Here is a 19581-nt window from a genome sequence, read left to right as displayed (position 1 = left end):
CGCAATATACTTATTACATCAGACTGCATGGAATTTTATTTGGTTGTTCTGTTATGCTTTTCCATACCAAATGCTTTTCTGGGGCATTTCTAGTCTATGAGACAAGGCATAATGGCATAGCCTGTCTATATGATGCCATTGTTGTTGGACTTGTCAATTGTTTTTCTCCACTATGTCCCATAGTGTACTTATGGAGAAGCGTGGGCTGTGCCAGCCAAGCATCTCCAGGTCCTATGGCAGACATCATAGGCTAATTTCTAACTTCTTGCATGTTATGCTATAGTATCCACAGGTAGTTTGTTTTCAAACACAGCACAGATAATGCATTTCTTTAAAAAAGCAGCTATGAGTAATGTTTAAATAACCATACAGATTAGGATAGGGATTTGACACTTAATAGTTGGCCTGTTGCCAAGCGCTCCTTTCGATACACGGTACTGCTGCTTACGGCAGGAATAACAAAACTAGATGCTATTTAACATGATGCTACTCGATACTCTGGTAAATTACTGGTCTACTAAAGTGAATCTTTCCGATGAGAATGGCAGGATCAGTTCAATACCACTTAGACATTTTTCCCAATTGACATATCTTAAAGTAGGGTTGTATGTTTTTGCTAAATATGGTTTTACGCCAGTATTTCCTGACTTCATAACTTGATATTGTAATTAAGCAATATAAGGCTAAAAATAAGTAGAGCGCTTAGAGAAAAACAAAAACTAGGATACCAAAGCATGCTCTTTGGAAATAACACCTGAAATTCTAAATTGGATGTATTCTTGAAGTTTCTGGCATTATTTGAACCAGAAATAAAAAGCACAAGGTACATGGAGCTTAAACTGATCAAAGTCATCCTAGCCATGAGAACCAAGGGTAGAAATTTACTCCAACCGGGGTCTTTCTGAGCTATTCTAGTTGTTGATTCTTTAACTCTTTGGGTATTTAAGATTTTGAAGTCTAAAATATATCCTACCAAAAGTAATTGCAAGAACTAGATAGTGGGAAAGCCAACTGAATAATTCAGAGCATGAGTTATAGTATATTTGGAATAAATCCAGGGTTTCCCCCAAGGTTTATTACAGTATCAAAATGCATGGCTAATGTGCAGTGCTGCTAAAATGAGGCCCTTCCAGAACTGCTTTATCTAACCTGAGGGGATTAATTCATATCTTAGTAGGTTCTGCAGACCTGATTTGTTTTTAAAACACGTATCAATAATGCTGAGTAAGTTCAGTTATTTCTTTTACTACTTTTTCAAGTCTTCCCCCTCCTCTGTCCACTCTTAGCAGTATGTAGGTATTAAATATATCCATCTGGTGTCTAAAATATCACAAATTGTTAGGTTACAAGTTCTATATTAATGAATTTAGGTTGCACTGCGAGTCCTTTTGAGTTTCTAACAAAGGTTTGTTGTTATTCCTAGTAGATGGCACTGAATGGGAGGTATTAAAAAGATACTAAGAAAAACCCTGTGTAGAGTCATACTATAGAAGTTACATTAACTTCTGGGGTATTCCAAGATCTCCCCTCCCCCACTCTCATCCACATCTGTTACTACACTTCTCCAGCCACAACATCTCCAGCCCCTCATGCAAAAAAAAGAAAAAAGACACCCTCCAAATGCCCAAGAAAAAAGTAGCTTTGGAAGAAAAGGATCCCTATTCCCATACTGCCTATGGATTTTTCAGAGAGAGGTTAGGGTATTTAACCCATTTCTAAATTTCATGTTAGCTTTTCAGGCCGTCTTATTAATATTTAAGCTGAATTCTATTGAGAAAAATAAGCTTCAAATGAAATGGATAGAATGAAATGGATATCACCCCATTAAATATGCAGTCAAACTTAACCATGACTCAGCAACTAAAGTTCCAAAAACTCAGTTATGTAATGTGCAGGGTCACATATTGCAAGAAAAATATTTTTATTCAGTCTTCCACTAAGTAAGGAAACTTTACATTAATAAACATGTATGGAATTGATAATCATTAAAAATGAAACTATTATACCCTAGTCTAGACTAGAAAGAAAGAAAGCAGTGGACACAGAAAAGATTTTCAGCTGACTCCTTTAGACAGCTTGGGTGGAAGAATGGATTTTACGTGTTTTTTTTTTTTTTTTTTTTTTTAAAGATTTTATTTATTCATTTGACAGACAGAGATCACAAGCAGACAGAGAGGCAGGTAGAGAGAGGAAGGGAAGCAGGCTCCCTGCTGAGCAGAGAGCCCGATGCGGGGCTCGATCCCAGGACCCTGGGATCATGACCTGAGCCGAAGGCAGAGGCTTTAACCCACTGAGCCACCCAGGTGCCCCGGATTTTACGTGTTTTTATATTATTTCAGAATGCAAGGATTTTCTGTAAGGAAGCAAAGGGAAGGTTACAGATTCTTAAAACTTTAGAAAACCATAAAATAATTTCTTCCCTAATATTCCATGCCAGTTATAAAATATTCTAATATTTATCTTTCTTCAGCATGCTTAAATACGCAAAGGTTCATTTATAAATATTTGATAGGCAAATAACGTAAGTATTTTCTGGCCCTTCTTTCTCTGTCCCTCCCTCAATTCTAATCCCTTCCCCTGATGATAAGAAAATAAAAACATTGGTAAAATAATACATCTGGACAAAAAATACAATCTGTTGTATTTTACTTCTGATACATTAAAATGTGTATTCATTTTTTTTTCTTATTTTCAGAAACATGAAAGAATGTCTTTTATTTCCTAAAAGATAAAATTGGTTATAGCCTCTTTAGTAGACTCTATCACGGTTCTGTCGTTTGCTGTGTTCATTTGCTTAATGAATTGCGTGAGAACAGTCACTGTAATGAAGTGTGTGTGTTGGGGGTGGGGGGAAGGGCAGGGGAAATGTTTTATGAAAAAAGAAGTTATAAGCCTAATACTATGAAGTAACATCTAATGAAGTTCTTTTTAAGTGCAATATATTTATTTCTGCTAGAAATGTATTATCAACATTATGTAATATTTGAAGCATTACATGTTATTTGTAAACAGCTTAAAATTATATATTACCCAAAACTGTACAGAAGTACACATGTGCGGATATTAATTTCTTTCATTAAAAATGGTGTGTTTTGATATATATGCACACATTTACACCTTTCTTTATCTTACACACTTGCTTCATGACTTTTGGTACCCGTTTGCTCACCTGGGGAAAAAAAAAATGGATTAGGTAGGATTAGGGGTCATAGCTGGCCACTCCTGGGCCAGACACAGCCAACAAGATTGCATAGTTTGTTTTTTGTCTTTAATTATATCTGGAAGCCTATAGAGAAGACACTGATCACAAGTTCCCTCTGGTTCCTGTTCTCCTACACCTAACCCCTTTCACTCATTTACTCCTCCTGATGAACACTTAGAATCATGGGACTTTGCACCTCTCTGTACGAATGATACTGAAGACTCCATAAAGCTTAAAGAACTACCTCTCATTCCGGCCCTGAACTCTTGAATGTGCTGTAATGGTATTACACAAAGCAGGCCGATATAAAATAAGATTAGCTAAATTCAAAGTCTTAATCCTTCCATATGGCAGTCCTTCAGAATATCTGACGTTATCATACCTTCTGCTTTCAGAAGCCTGCTCTATTATTCTTAATTTTTTGTGCATGCCAAACACCAACCTTTAAAAAAATCTTTTATTTGGAATAAATCCAAGCTGACAGAAAAGCTGCAAGGATAGTATAAAGAAACACTGTATAAAGAGTATAAAGAAATACTCTTTACCCAGATTCACCCATCGTGAACTTCCCCCCCGATTTGGTTGGTCATTTGCATTCACACTGAGGTAGTGTATGTACCCCCCCCACATGTAATATATACAAATTGTTTTCCTCCATTTGAGAGTAAGCTTCACATATCATGCTTCACTATCCCTAAGTAATTCAAAGTGCACTTCCTAAAACCAAGAGGATTCCATTAAATAGCCACAGGAGAGTTACCAATTTGGGAAAATTAACAGTGGTAAAATGCCGTGTTCTATCATCTGTATTCGAATTTTGTCAAATGACCCAGTGATGTCCTTTGTGGAATATTTCTTCCTTCAGCACAGATCCAGTGCAGGAGTGCATCTTGCTTGTAGTTATCATGCTTCTTCAGTCCTTTAAGCTAGTACAGTTCTTTGGCCTCTTTCATGGCAAAAGAATTCCTGTTTTTCAATATTTTATGATTTATTATCATTCTTAATTATCTTAATGCTCAAATCACCCCAGATTTGGTCATCTGGAGCCCCTCAGGTTGGCTCCTGTGTCCTTTTGACATGCCCTAATTGGTTTTTAAGTGTGTGTGTTTTTGCACTTCAGTTTCTGGCATAACACATTGTTCGAGGCTCACCCCGTACACTTTCTGGAACCAGCTGTTTCTCCAAGGAATCAGATTCCTTTTAGTTGAGGAACTATATTAGAAACCAAAATCTGGATGCCAGATGTGATCACTGGGGTATGTTTGTGTCTAGGCCATCTCGGCCAACAGAATTGGGGATATATATGTATATAAGCACACACACACGTGTGTGTATAAGACATCATGGGGTTATGCTGCTATTTCCAATTCCAGTGCACTCCCATAGGGGACTTTTTCTCTTGCTTTTGACCTATTCCATATCTGTATGTGTCTTCTTCCACAGGGAGAACTCTGGCTCCCAACATCAACATACTTACTCAATTCTACCATGTACCCCAAATAATTTCATACTGCTTCACTCATAAAACTGCAATAAACAAACCTAAAAAGAGTTCAGATTTTTGTTTGCAGTTGCTCCCTGCCACCCCACCCCCAACTAAGGGAATACAGTCAGGTCACATATTTAGCAGTTACTTAGATCAGTTTCTTTTTTATCCTCCCGTATGGTTATGTCACTCATTCACAATACAACTGGGTTCACTTTCCAGTTTCTAATAGGTTTTTTTCTTAATAATAAACATTTATTTATTTATTTAATAAGTAAGCTCTATACCCAACATGGGGCTTGAATTCATGACCCCAAGTTCAAGAGTCACATGCTTACCAACCAAGCCAGCCAGTTGCTTACAATTTTAAAGATTTTTTTCCTTTTCATTCTTCTCAATTTTTTAAAACACGTAGAACATTAACATGCTTCCCACAAAAAACTCATAGAACTTGTAAGAAATTATATCAAGGTTGTAGAATGCAAGATTAATATAAATAGGTAAATTGCTTTCCCATATATCAGCAATGGACAATTGAAATTTGAAATTAAAAACATAACACTATTTATTATCAGTACCCAAAAAGGCAAAAGAAAATACTGAAGTATAACTATAATATGTACAAGAGGAATGTATATGAGGAAAACCATAAAACCCTGATGAAAGAAATCAAAGATCTAAACAAATGGAGAGATATTCCATTTTTGTGGATAAGAAGACTCAATATTCTCAAAATGTCAGTTCTTTTCCCCTTGATCTATAGATTGAACATAATCCCAATCAAAATCCCAGCAACTTTTGTGGCTACCAACAAACTCACTCTGTATGGAAAGGCAAGAGACCCCGAATAGCCAACAAAATACTGAAGAAGAACAAAGCTGGAGGCTGGCCACACCTGACTTCAGAACTTACTATGAAATTAAAGTAATAAAGAAAGTATGGTATTGGTGAAATAATAGACAAGTAGATAAACAATAGAGGGTCAAGAAAATAAATCTTGTACCTCAGAGTTAGGAAAATGGTGCACCGCTTTGGAAAACAGCCTGGCAATTCATCAACAGGTTAAACAGAGTTGCCATACAGCCCAGGACTTCTACTCCTAGGGATTCACCTAGGAGAAATGAAAACACATGTCCACATAAAAACTTGTACATGAATATCACAGCAGCATTTTTCATAATAGACAAATATAGAAAAAGCCCAATTGTTCATCAACTGGTGAATGGGTAAAATATGGCATATCTATACAATGGAATATTTAGGTATAGAAAGAAATGAAGTACTGATAAATAGTACAATGTGGGTGAACCTTAAAAACCTGTAGAAGGAGCCAGACACAGAGAACCACATATTGTTTGATTCCATTTATATGAAATATCTAGCATAGGTATAGTCATAGAGATAGAAGGCAGATTAGTAGTTACCAGGGGCTGGGAGGAAGGAGGAATGAGAATTACTGCCAATGGGCATGGGGGCCTTTTTTGGGGTAGTGAAAACATGGAACTAGTAGTGATGGTTGCACAACTTTGTGAATATACTCAAATCACTGAATTCTACACTTTAAATGTCTTCTATGGTATGCTAATTATACCTCGCTGTTATTTTAAAACATAATAGAAAAAGCTATGCAGCAAATATTTTATTTCCATTTTTAGTGCCCAACTTGTCAACTTTGAGGACTTCAAGAGGAATAAATCTTACATACTTGTGAGTTAAGAGTGGGCATTCTAGAATCCTCTCCCTACCTCATTTTTTTTAACCTGTAAAAGGAAGATAATACTGCCTATTTGATAGCACTGTATGGCCTTAGACCCTCCATTTATATTAATTTATTTTTATCCCCTTCAGGTTTTTTTCCTAGAAAGAATCGTAACTAAATCTTTGGACTCCCTAGGGCAGGAAAAATATGATATAAATAATTCCCTCTCTTCCCTTAGCCTTGATATGGCATTAACTTCTTTTATAGAACATTTGCTATATCGATGCACTTTGTATACATTATTTAATCTATGCAACGGTTCTCTGAGGTAGGAGCTAGTATTATTTCCATTTGAGGTATGAAAAAAGCTATGGTGTAGAGAAAACTTGTGCTCAGAGTGTAGATCGGCAAGACAGCCAGGATTCAAAGCCTGTCTGTACTCGTAACTGAGATACTATGCTACCCCCTCAAATATTTCTAAATTTTAATAATTTTTTTTGAAAGTCTACATTACCTCTCCTGAACCCATGTAAACAATCTTAATCAAGAAACATAAAACCTGCATAACCCAACAAATTCTCTCTTAGTAGATTATAGCACTGTCACTGGTAAGCATCCCAAGAAGAGTTTTAGGTTATGGCAAAGAACAGGAGGAAATTTAACCTTTGGGGATGGGTCAATATCTATGTGAAAGCAGGACTCTGCTGCCCAAAGCAAGAGTCTGGTGGTTTTAATGTAAACATTTATCACTCACTCAAGGATATTTTTCCTTCTCCCTTATAGTCTGGTTCCAACTTAGTTCTGCTATAGCATAGAAGTAATGCAGTCCATGATACCAAAAGACTGGACAGCATGGAGGACCCAGAACAGAGACCAGGGATGGAGGGGAGGCCAGGTTGGGGCTGGGCTGAACAGGTTAGAGGGAGATAGGCTTAGCTCATCTGGACTGACAGTGAAGTGTAACAACTGGAGTACAGGATGGGGATAAACTGTGGGGTAGACTGCAGAGAGGAAGACCCTCAGGGTGGAATCCGAACGCAGCTGGACACAAATGAGGAGAGAAGGGAAGCAGCGGTAAGAAGAGAGAGAGATGTATACAGGGCACTATATGACTCAAGATGCGTATTTTTCTTGCTACTTAAGTATTTGTGCAAATACTAATCAGAATCAAAGACTTTGAATGAACTCTGCCTATATAAAGCTATCAAGGGCAAAGAGATCTCATTTCATCTAGTATAGGCTTGGTAACAACTGAGCAGAGTATGGGTGGCAGAAGGAGCTCCAGTTTTAGAAAGACAATAAGCCCCTCATGGACACAGAAACTAGACTAGAACTCCTAGAAACTCCAACTTACCATTGGTACCTTTCTCATGTGGATGAAAAGGCAGCCTCATGCAAAGCACTACATACAGACGTGTTTACATTTAAGCTGTATGCTTAGCCACAACCTGGTGACTTTCCATTTTCTCCTATAAAGCAGCATCTGCATCCAACTAGAATTAAAGGAGGATCTATAAAATAAATCAACAGCATCAAACATACTATTTAAAAAATGAATCAATCCGAGATATGTAACAGTTTTAGACTGAAGTAGTTGTTTTATAAAATAACCATGTGCAAAAACATTTCTTTTAGTGGAGTCAACTTGCCGAAGAAGAATTTGAAAGATCTTTTAACATATAGAAACAGACCAATTAGAAAACCCACAGTCACCAAGAAGCACATACCTATAGATATCCTATTTTTTGGAGACAAAAAAAAGAGACATGATTAAATTAAAAAGTTTTTCATCTTTGCAAATTTATAGGAAGTCCTACAAAAATAGAAGAAGAGTTTCAATTGGTTCACCCTTCTAAAACTTCTTAACTGAAAGGAAGAAATGACTAAATAAAATGGCTCTAAAAGAATCTTGGATATGTTCAATTACAGTTGACATAATTATGAGATCCTAAAAACTCTGCTACCATCTTTGGAAGTATCTAATGGTGATAGGCTAGAGGTACATACTTCGATGCCAATTCCAACTCCTTGTACCGCTGAAGAGGAAAAAAGTACCTTAATGTATAAGAAACTGTGAAACAAAACAGATAAAAACCCATCTTTTATGCAGAAGAGTATCAAAGTGAAATTGGTTTGGTAAGTTATTAAATTGTAGTGGAAAATTTAACCTTTTCAAAATGATGTTCACTGAACTACCTCTCTTTCCTGATCCATATAATCAAGCTAGATATAGATATAACTTAGCTATCCACTTCAATTTATATTTTTGTAAGGTTCAAACATTTAAATTTGATAAAAAATTAATTGAATGAATTTAAGCAGTCATTATTATTTCAAAAACCAAATGTTGGTCTTGAGTATCTTAATCATTTGATGTACAAAATGTGCAACAGAATTATTTTTATGTGGGATTAAATTTGGAGTTTCCCTACATTTCATATTTAGTAAACTGATTTATTACAAGAACAGTGATTTTTTTTCTTTTTTTAAGAACAAATTTTAAAACTACCGAAATTTTAAAAATTCTGATTTATAAGTCATTATTGCCATCTGCTGGTTATTTTGTTTCACTGCACTTTTTGGGTAAAAATTACCAATGGCTTTACTAACAGACAAAGAGAAAACAAATGAGTTTTGTATAACAGACTGAATTAGAAATCTCTATGTAAGAGAAATGATTTGCTAAATCATGAGGCATATTCACTTTAAATAGGATACAATATTCAAGAATATATTGTATTACATCAAATTGTGTTTTTTTGAAATATTTTATTTATTTGGCAGAGAGAGAGAGATCACAAGTAGACAGAGAAGCAGGCAGAGAGAGAGGGGGAAGCAGGCTCCCCTCTGAGCAGAAAGTCTGATGCGGGGCTCGATCCCAGGACCCTGAGATCATGACCTGAGATGAAGGCAGTGACTTAACCCACTGAGCTACCCAGGTGTCCCTCAAATTATAATGTTTTATTTTAATTATCAGTTCATCATAGTTAAGTATCAGGCATATTGGTTTAAGATATTGTCATTAATAAGAATGTAGCTAAAATACAACTCAAATAACTGTTCAAAATGACTAAGTAAAATAAGTGACTGCTGTTGGAAGTTATAGAAAGATGAAAATGTGCCATGATTCTATTCAGCCATGTTTTCCCTCACATATACAAATCTATTCCTCCTCTTGGTAAGAAAACGCATATTTATGCAACTCTCAGTTTTTTTTTAAGTTAACTAATGAACCTAGAACTCATATTACTGTCTAGTAATAGAACTACATAGAAATATAATTTAATGAAAAAGAATTCAGGTTAGCAAAATATTAAGTAATACTGACCAGTATAATTTTAATATGGTCAATCTAGAGCAAGATACAGGAACTTCTTTTAAAATTAAGCATGTATTTGTTTAAGGTGCTTTAGCATTTTTCAGAAGATTAATATTAGAGTGGCTAAGTTACTAGCTTAAGGGCACACCACAGTAATCTTCCACGTATGAGTCCACTACGTAAAAAGATTTAAAATGGAACTTGCCATATACTTAATTATGCATTTACTATATGCCTGAATCATATACATCCTGCTTCTTATACCTTAAATACTATATCATGAGTATTTTTCAATATTATTAAATATTCAAATGAATGAATTTGTTAATTCAGGGACACTTCACTGCATGAGTGTTCTATAATTCATTATTTGATGTTGAGATTGTTTCTAATTTTCACCAGTAGAAATAATAATACAATGAACATTCTTGTAAAAATTATTTTTTAAATGGAAAAAGTGACCAGATTAGTACTTTCAAGGGCTAAAAACTAAACTAAACTAAACCAAGGATATAAGAATATGCTTTATTCTGTTAATACACTGAGTGATCCAAGAGGCAACTGGAAATTCCAGGAAGCAAACAAATTGACCAAAAAGTGTAACATAAGAAACAGGGAACATAAACCGAAGGGTAGGAAACCAAAAACAGAATGTTCAGTACAGAACTGTACAGGAAAATGGCACTGAAAATGACATCTGGTCAACATCCCAGTAGCAGCCACTCCTTCCTTCCCACGAAAATGCCCACCCCTCACGAAAAAAACATAAAGTATATAAAATCACTTAAATGAATAATCTATATAAACAAGGACCCTCAGATTATCTTAAAAATATTCAACAACATACAGCTTAAAAGAAACACATCTATTAAAATCGGAGAGTTTAAGGATAAACAGATTCATCAGGCAATCACTTTTTTTTTTTAAACACACATAACCATATTAACCTCAGGTAGAGTAGGAATTAGAATTCAGCCAACTTGAAATGTCTATGGGAAAATACAAATTTCTCAAATTGTCCCCAGAAGAGGTAGACAATGTAGATAGACCAATAACCATGAAGGAAACTGAAAGATTAAGGGGAAAAAAAAAAAAGGTTCCCAAACCAGATGTTCTAATACAAAAATGTCCAAATCTACCCAGTTCGTTTTATGACTCTAATATAACTTTAATAAAAAATAATATAACATTCCACTTACTGTTCTCAAAAATATTAAAACATAAAAATAAGGTATTTTGAGTTTGCGTATTTATTCAATAATATATTTTTATCAGCCACCCTATAAATACCTTTCATTTTAAATTCACTATTGGACAATTTATTAACTCTTAAAACTTGGGCAAATTACTATAGCCCTGATCCTGTTTTCTAACTTGTACAAAGTTACTATATGAATTAAATGAGACAATATTTTAAGCACCAAAAAAAAAAAAAAAACCGTAAAGAAAAAACCCACAGTGCCAGGAATGTAGAAATCCTCCCTGAAAAAAGCTTACAAAACAAATTTGTCACAGTACTTATTGAATTTAAGTAAGTAACAAGATGAATATTATGATCAATAGTTGCTTTAGACCTTTAGAGAAGGGGGAATTAATGTAGGCTGGGGCTTGGAAGGTGAAAGAATTCAGATGGGCAGGGAGAAAAGCATATGGTAGTTTTCTGGTATGAGTAAAGGGATAGTTATGAAGTCTCATGATCTCCAGAGAGCGTAACTCAAACTCCTTCTAAACTCACTCAAAATTAATGGAAGATCTGTGTCCACAGAAGTGGAAAATTAAAGTTGAAAAGGCAGATTGGGGCAGATTATTGAAGGCACTGATGAGCAAGCCAAGTTTACATTTCATTTGTGGACTATGAGAACCATGAACATTTCTGAGAGATGTTGTATCAGGAAAATTAATCTGACCATAATGAGCCACAGATTATTAGATGGGGGAGGTGGGGGTTAGGGAGTTCAAAACAAATGAGAAGTGAAACAGTGTGGACTCCAGTGGTGCTAGAGGACATGGAAAATATCAATGAACTCTGTCCATAAAGCTTTGCCAGCTGCTATGGCATCATGTATGGCTATGTAGTGATTGTGGGGCTTGGTAGGGTCTGGTTTAGGAAGGTGAGAGCACTGAGCACAATGATTCTATGCTCAAGGAATTCTGTCTTGGCAACATTCTCGGCACACATAATTTCACTTGTGAAAATTAATAAAAGGAAACCTCATTTCAAATGGAGTCTATAGGCCAGAAGGGGGAGCTCCCTCACTATGCCAGTGGAGGTGAACTACAGATCCCGAACGGAAGACTCAACAACTACAAAGAATCATCCGTTAAAAGCCCTAACAGGAAAAGGTGTAAATTTTATCTCTGGCAAGAACTTCGCTAAGCCGGCAACTCCTCCAATGAGAAGTCCTCATCACCGTGCACTCTTAATGTTGTCCAGTGGATTTTTGTTCAAAATAACCCCTCCCAACTGGCTCCTTCTCGAAAGTTCCTCTCCTTTGTTGTACTTGCCTATCATTTTGCCCATGTCCTGAATTGCATTTCTCTGCTATTTCTTAATAAACACACTTTTTTTTCCTGATAAAATAACTTTCAATTTCAAGGCCCACATACTTCAAGAACGGATTTATAAACGCCGTCCTCCCAGGGGAAAGCCGGTATCAGCCAGCTGTTGTGCCAACCCCGGGCCTTGAGGTTAGACTCACCTGGCTTGGCCTGTTCTGCCACATGTTGCCTATGGCCTTGGGCCAATCCCACTATGTAGGAGAAACTCAAAGTCCAATGCAAGTTGTTTAGGGCAGGGAGAAAGATGATCCCAAAGTGGGAGGCGCACCCCTTTCTTCCCTCGCTTTCTATGGCTCTTTCTTTAAACTAAGATCTCTTACCTTTTAATTACTTCCAGACGTTTTGAAATGACCTTTTGGTAAACATAAAAAGGCTAAGCCTGTACTCGAAAAAAAAAAGAAAGAAATCGAAGAGAGTTCCTCCGACCTCCCCCACAGCGGTTCAGACCCCGCAGCCCAGCCGGGCACAAGGCTTCGGGCGCGCGAGGATGCGCGCGGGATTTGTGTGGGCCAGTGCGCCGGCGCCACGCGGCGGACGGTGCGCCTGGGGGGGATGCACGTGACGCAGAGCCCTAAGGCCGTGCGCGTGGCCTGCGCGCCGAGACGGTGCGCGGGGCGCGTGGAGGACGCACGAGCAGCGCAGGGCCGCCGGGATCTCACGCCCCGCCCTTCAACTTTCCCGGTCGTCATGACTACCGGGCGACCCGCAACGGCGGCCGCGACAAGTCGTTGAGGCTGTGAGCCGAACTAGGGCTCTACGGACCTCGCCCGACGGGGCGGGGCTCACGCCAGAGAGACCCAGCTCCATCCGAACGGGGACTATGAGAAAATGGTCGGGCAGACGAGGAGTAAGCTCAAAGAAGCGGCTTCAGAGCCGGTGCACTCCTCCCGCGCCATGCAGTCCAGGCGGCGGCGCCGGGCCACGGGAGCCGGGGAGCCGGAGATGGAGGAGCCGCAGGCGCAGGTGGAAAAGCCGCAGCCTCCGTTGCCTGTAGGCGGGGGGAACCTGCCGGGGGGCGCCCGGGACTACTCGCCGCGGAGGACCCGAAATCCGAACGCGCAGAATTGCATGCAAATTGAGGTGGTCGCAAAGACCCTCCTTCTCGGCCGCTTCCAGTTCCTCAACTGTTTGCTGGAGCAGCTCCGCGACAAGGTGCAGCAGTTGCGGAGACGGCAGGTCAACAGCAGGACCTCTCTGGGCATAGGTGAGCAGAACGGGCCGGGAGAGGCCGTGGCAAGGCCGCAGGGTGCCCTCTGAGCCTCGGGTGTCAGGTGGTTTCGGTGAGTCTTAAAGATCAGTTCAACAAACAAGCTTAGCCGTCCTAATGACAATGTCCAAGCTCCGAGAAAATCTCGGACAAGAGTTGCAGCTCCCTTTGCTCTTGTTTTAAAACATTTTCCAGGGTTTTGGGGTATAGTGATCACCCCTTTGTCACCAACAAAATGTCATTTTAGTCAGGGCAACCATTTATCGCAGGTTTAATAATTGTGGGCACCTATGCTCTGTTTGTATCTTAAATAAAGCAAAATAAAGTGTTGCTTAATTAGTTGAGAATCTTTAATAGTGGAAATAAGGTCAAATCAGACATATATTGTCTCATGTCAGGCAATTTATTGTCTCATGTCAGTACTCATTTACTTTCATTTTGCTGTGGAACCTCACTGCCTAGATATGGGGACTTTTCTTCTAGTTTAAGCGCTTGAAAGACTTTTCTTCATTTACATTCTTCCTTTTCTGTTGCTTTGAGTCAATTTAAATGTTGTTGCTGTTTCATTAGAATCAAATTTGAACCTAGTCCTTGATCAGACTGGCTACTGATAGACATTGAAACATAGAGAAATGTCTACTAATGTAAGTTGTTGTGATTTCTTTTCATCGTAAGTTGACTGCTGATGTTAAAGAAGAAGGAGTCTCCACATTTGGGGTGTTACAAGTACCAGAGGACTAATAGATGGGAATTCACACTTACATTTTATCAGGTGTCTAACTAAGGCAATAGATAACATCCCACATCCAAAATTAGAATGCTCTTGATACCAGCCCATTTTGCCGTCCCAAACACAAGGTCCTGAGCACCCATGTCTGGCACACTGAAGGCAGTGCTCAGTGAGTGCTGTGTGAAATAATGACCCAGTGTATTAAGTGCTAAGAGAGTTCAGAAGAGCAAACTAGTACTTTAGGATGGGAGGTGGGAATTGAGAACAGAGAAGACTTTTAGGAAAAGGTGGGATTAGAATTGTGACATTAAGGCTAACATTTGGATGTGTGAGGCAGAGAACAAGTATTAGAGGCCAGTAGAATGGCATAATTGAAGTCAAAGTAGTCAGAAAACCTGAAGGTAAAGTAAGGTGGAAAGGAAAGATACAAAAGGAGGAGGAAGTGGAAAGGCAGTTCAAAAGGTTGGCGGGGACCAGCAGTGAAAAGTCTACTTCAAAACTTCATTTAAGGAATTTGAAATTAATTCTGTAGGAAGCACTGATTGATTTTTTAAGAAAAAAAATTTAAGGAGATAAAATGCACATCATATAGAATTAACCGTTTTAAACTGAATAATTCTGTGGCATTTGGCACATTCACAATGTTAACATTGAATAATTTTTAAATAGAGTAACATCATTAACCTAACAGTGGTTTGTAAAATAGACTGGAGATGGATGGAAAAAAGAAGCAGAAAGAAATAATTGAATACTCGAATCCAGGCAATAGTGGTTTTCATGAGAATAGTTAACAACAGGAATGGAGAAGTGAGGACAGAGGTGAGAGGCAATGGAAGCATCTTGTGAGGACTGGGTAGGTGGTGAGGTGGAAGAAAAGAGAAAGTTGAGCAGCGAGGACTGTAGATTCGGGAATTATCCATGTAGAAGTGGATTGAAACTTGAAGATTGATACTCCCTATGAAAGAAAAGTGGGCAAAACAGAGATATTTGGGAAAACCCCTTATACTTAGTTTTAAGAGATGAGAGGAAAAGGAAAAGGCAGAAAGGTATTTAAAATAGAATGGTCAGAAGCATGGAAGAACTGGAAGAGTTGGTGTAATAAAAGATGAAGAAATCCAAGATCCTACAGCGAGGTTTGAAAGACATAAGACTTTAAAGAGGCCATTGATGTTGCTAACTAAAATGTCATTGGTCTTTTTTTTTTTTTTTTAAGTTATTGGAACTTAGAAGAAAGAAGCTGGCTAAGAATCTCATCAGCAAATGGGGGGGGGACAGAATATGTCATAGTTTGAAGGGCTTTTAGATCAATGGAAATGTTTTAAGGCTTAGGGGAATTGAAGGCTGTAGAGAAGGATCTTGGGGAGAGGGTGAGATTAGGTTCCAAGAAAGGAAATAGTTGATGGAGCCAAGTCTTGGAATATTTGAGAAGGATGGAATTAGAGACACAAATTTGAGAAGCTAACTGGAAAAGAGAAGAGATACTTCCTTGGCTGAGATGGTAGAGAATAGAAAAACAAGGACTAATATGTAGAGAAATGTTAAAAGTGGATATAAGAAAAGTTGGGAGAACTTGCATCAGATGATCTCTGTTTCAATGAACTATGAGGATAGGTCCCTTTCAGAGGTGAGATTGACAGGATACAGGCATCAGGAGACATGCTTTTTATCACATCTTTGGAAGAGGCTGTGATAAGCACTTCGTGCATTTGGAATATTGTAATCATTACACTTTATCATTTTTTCAGGTGTGGAATATGGAGTCGGGGAGGGAATGAAAGACACAAGAGTATTTTGAGGATATATGGAAGGCTAGATGGATTTAGTAGGATATTTCATCTTTTCCCTTTAACATCATTTTTAAGAGTTTTTGCCAATACATGTGATTGTCTAGAGAGTAAGAATGAGAACAGAAATATGGTTGAAATAGGATAGCATATGTATCTTAAAGCTTATGAAGCCTTATCAAAAAGGCATCTGTTTCAATTTGAGAAAGAAGGTATAGGTCTAATTTCAAAGTGGTTCAGGGTATGTTACATATTAGAAAGAGCTAACATATGTAGTGAGTATGTATTTTTTCTAGAAAGAGCCAGGTAGTAAATATTTTAGGCTTCACAGGCCACATATGGTCTCCATTGCTTCTTCTTCTTCTTCTTCCATTTTTGTACAACCCTTTAAAATTGTGACAAGCATTTTTAGCTTGTGGGCAGTACAGAAACAGACCATGGGCTGTAGTTTGCTGATCATGGTCTTCTGAGAAGTATTGAAGAGTGGTAGGAATGAGCCCAGGATGGTTAGGAATATGGAGAACAAGAGCTGGAGAAGCATGATTGGGAATTTTTTTTTCGAAGTTATGGTTTGTTATTAATTTCTTTATCGATTCACATTTATTTTGTTAGTCAAGATAATTTCTTGAATTTTTGAGAGGCTAAAGTTAGTGATTTGTTAGAATGACTTGCCAAGTATATTTGGGACATTCGTAAGAAGTACTATTATAAAATCTTGGAGGGGAGGCAGGACTTTAGGAATAGCTGAGTAGATTCATTCCTCCATGATAGTGACCAAAATATTTGGAAAATTGTCAGAATCAACTTTTCAAAACTTTATAAATTAACCAAAGGTTTACTCTAAAGAGCATGTATTCAAAAACACTACTGCAATTGTAGCAGGGTTTGTGGCATTTTAATCTGGCCTTATCCTGTGCCCCTCCCAGTTGTATGGTATCCTTGAAAACAAGCAGCATCCCAGCCAGCAAAGGGAACAGACAGTGTTAGGAGTTCCTCAGAAACCCATACCCACAATAGTGATTCTGTTTGACCCATCTCCACACCCTGTGATAAAGCCTCATGCATAGGGTGCAGGCTGGGCAACTCTAGATGAATCTCCCAGGCCACTAGGCTGGGAGCAATCAAAACTCCATAGAGACTTTGAGGTGTGCTGCTGAGGAAGTGATTCCCTGAATTTAACAATTTCTGAAGAGCCCTGGGAAAGATGGTTTAGAGTGGCTCCTGTAGGCTAGAGTCACTTCTGAAAGGACTGAGCTGAGCACCATGTATATATATGTGCTTGTTTTAAAAAATTTACATAAAGAAATAGAGAATAAGAGGGAGAAAAGAGAATAAACTGAAAATCCCCCCAAAAGGTCAAAATCATTAATGATTTCACCACATTTTTTTGCAAGTTATGTAAATGCAACATCGTCTTCCAAACTTCCCTTTGCTCCTTGAACTCCTCCTCCCCCAGAAGAGGGAAGGCACTACTCAAAATTTGTTTTATGTCAGTTTGTAAATTTTTCCTATTTTATATAGATAGAATTACTTAGCCATCTTCTTGTGTCTGCTCTTCAGGAATATAACGGAGTGCATTTGAAATAGTTGTTTTAAAGGTATATTATAATAAAGCAGCTTTTAATGACTTTTGGTTTTTGTTTTTCCAGCTGCCTTTGTGGGAGTTTTGCACTGGTAAGATTTGTTTCAGTTTTAAATAAATAAAAACATTTGGATTAAAAATTGACATCACTGTTTGCGTAGAGTAAAACAATAGCCACTTGCTATGTGTGTAGAATGTGTTTGTGCACCAGTTTACACGTATTTTTTTTTTTAAAAGTATGTGTAGCAAAATTTACGAAATGGATGTGTTAGAGGAATAGCACTTAGGAATTAAAATATTTTTCTGTTACCGAAGAATTCACTACTTTATTTCTTTAATCTCTAGCTTTTCCTAGTGTACTTTGCATGTTTATTTCATCTTAAACTCTTATTTTACAGTAATTATGTGTTCTTAGTGACATAAGCTTAGAGGTAACACTTGTCAATTAGAAATCAGGTAGAAATGAAAATAAAGACTGGGCTGTAGTAATACAGATTAAATGAGCCTTTCAGTGTGTGTATAATGTACCTTACTTTACACAAGTCATCTGCCTGTAAAAATTATAAGTAAAATAATATTTTTCCTCTGACGTATTTTAATTTCTACCTGAGCTCAGGAATTTTTACTTTTGGGAAGTGTGTGTTTATATCCTTTTGGGACAGTGCTGTTCTGGCCATTTAGTCTGCAGGGAGATTTTGATTTTAGAACTAAGGCTGTACTGGGAAGAAATACTTCCTAAAGCTGTTGGTACCCTGACATACATCTCACATGTGAATCAAGGTGAGTGGAAGACAGGGTTGATATTTGGAATTTTGTTTTCTATTTATTGGGAAACACTTACTATTTAAATTTAGGGTAGCATAATTGCTGACTATTTTTATTTATCGCATATGCTCACATTTTTACTGCCTACTGCTTTTTCTTGAGTTGGACTAATCAAATATCTTAAAGTATAGTTCTTTGTCCTTTGGCACTTGCAAGTTGATCCCTTACATGGTATTCTACTTATTTTTAAACTGCTTTAATCTAAAGTAATTTTGTTTAAAGTTATGTTCCAAATGTTTTTCAACAGTGACAGAGACATTTCTCAAACCTGTTAAAATAGGATCACTTGTGAAACTTAAAAACTTGCCTCTGTTCTGACTTAGAGGCATGGAGTGGAAGGGGACAGAGAAACCACAGGAGTTTGGATAAACAATTATAATTAAGAACCAAGAAGTTAAGGAATTTCAGCTATGTGCTACACTAAATTATAAACGCCTAAAAATACAAAATTACTAAGAAAATTATAAAATTATCTCATTTATTATAAAATTTATTCTTTTTCCTTTATGGTTTTTGTACTTTAATACTTAGTTAACTAGTTTAGTATTGGTTTTGAAATGTTCTTATTCTTAGAATATGGTGCTTCATTTTTTTTCTAGGATACATTTAGTAACACTTTTTGAAAATGATCGTCATTTTTCCCACCTATCATCTTTAGAACGGGAGATGACTTTTCGAACTGAAATGGTTAGTTTCTTATAATAAATTAATTTGTAGTTTAACAATAGTAAGACTATAAGGTAGACATTTATTAGGAACTGAAATGGATTTTTGTTGCAGTGTTTCTCAAGCTATAACCTAGGTTTATTACGTAAATAAAAAATGTTTTGGGATTCTTTTACTTACCTCATTACCCTACTTTTCTAATGCAGACTCTTTTAAATATAAAAAAGATCAATTAGAATAGCTGGGGAAGAAGGAGAGCAAAGACAACATTTAAGAAGTGATACAGGGATACCGAATGTTATCAGAAATTGCTTGCCTCACCACCATTCATCTCCAGAACTTTTTTATTACCCCGAACAGAAACTATACCCATTAAACACTAACTCTCTCCCCAGCTCCTTGTAACATCTGTTCTGCTTTCTGTCTCTGCAGATTTGTCTAATGGAGGTAACTTAACCACGGCTTTTTAGATCTTACCCTAATATCCTCCCACTTAATCCTTTGAAAAAATGAATACATGAG

General features: G+C 37.3%; 1 protein-coding gene across 1 annotated transcript in view; it reads left to right on the top strand.

Annotated features, from left to right (window-relative positions):
• Positions 1–13093: 13093 nt before the first annotated feature.
• DPY19L2 (dpy-19 like 2) overlaps positions 13094–19581 on the top strand; it is a gene marked incomplete at both ends in the record, with an annotated part of 86897 nt that continues 80409 nt past the window's right edge. The window contains 3 exons of the mRNA XM_080819083.1: positions 13094–13469; positions 17636–17660; positions 18993–19080. Coding sequence (XP_080675209.1) covers positions 13094–13469; positions 17636–17660; positions 18993–19080 — 489 coding nt within the window. The remainder of the gene's footprint in view (positions 13470–17635; positions 17661–18992; positions 19081–19581) is intronic.

Source organism: Martes martes, assembly GCF_963455335.1.
Source record: "Martes martes genome assembly, chromosome: 11".
Classification (NCBI taxonomy): domain Eukaryota; kingdom Metazoa; phylum Chordata; class Mammalia; order Carnivora; family Mustelidae; genus Martes; species Martes martes.
Note: the sequence above shows the minus strand (reverse complement) of the source record. Positions and strands in the feature narration are given on the sequence as shown.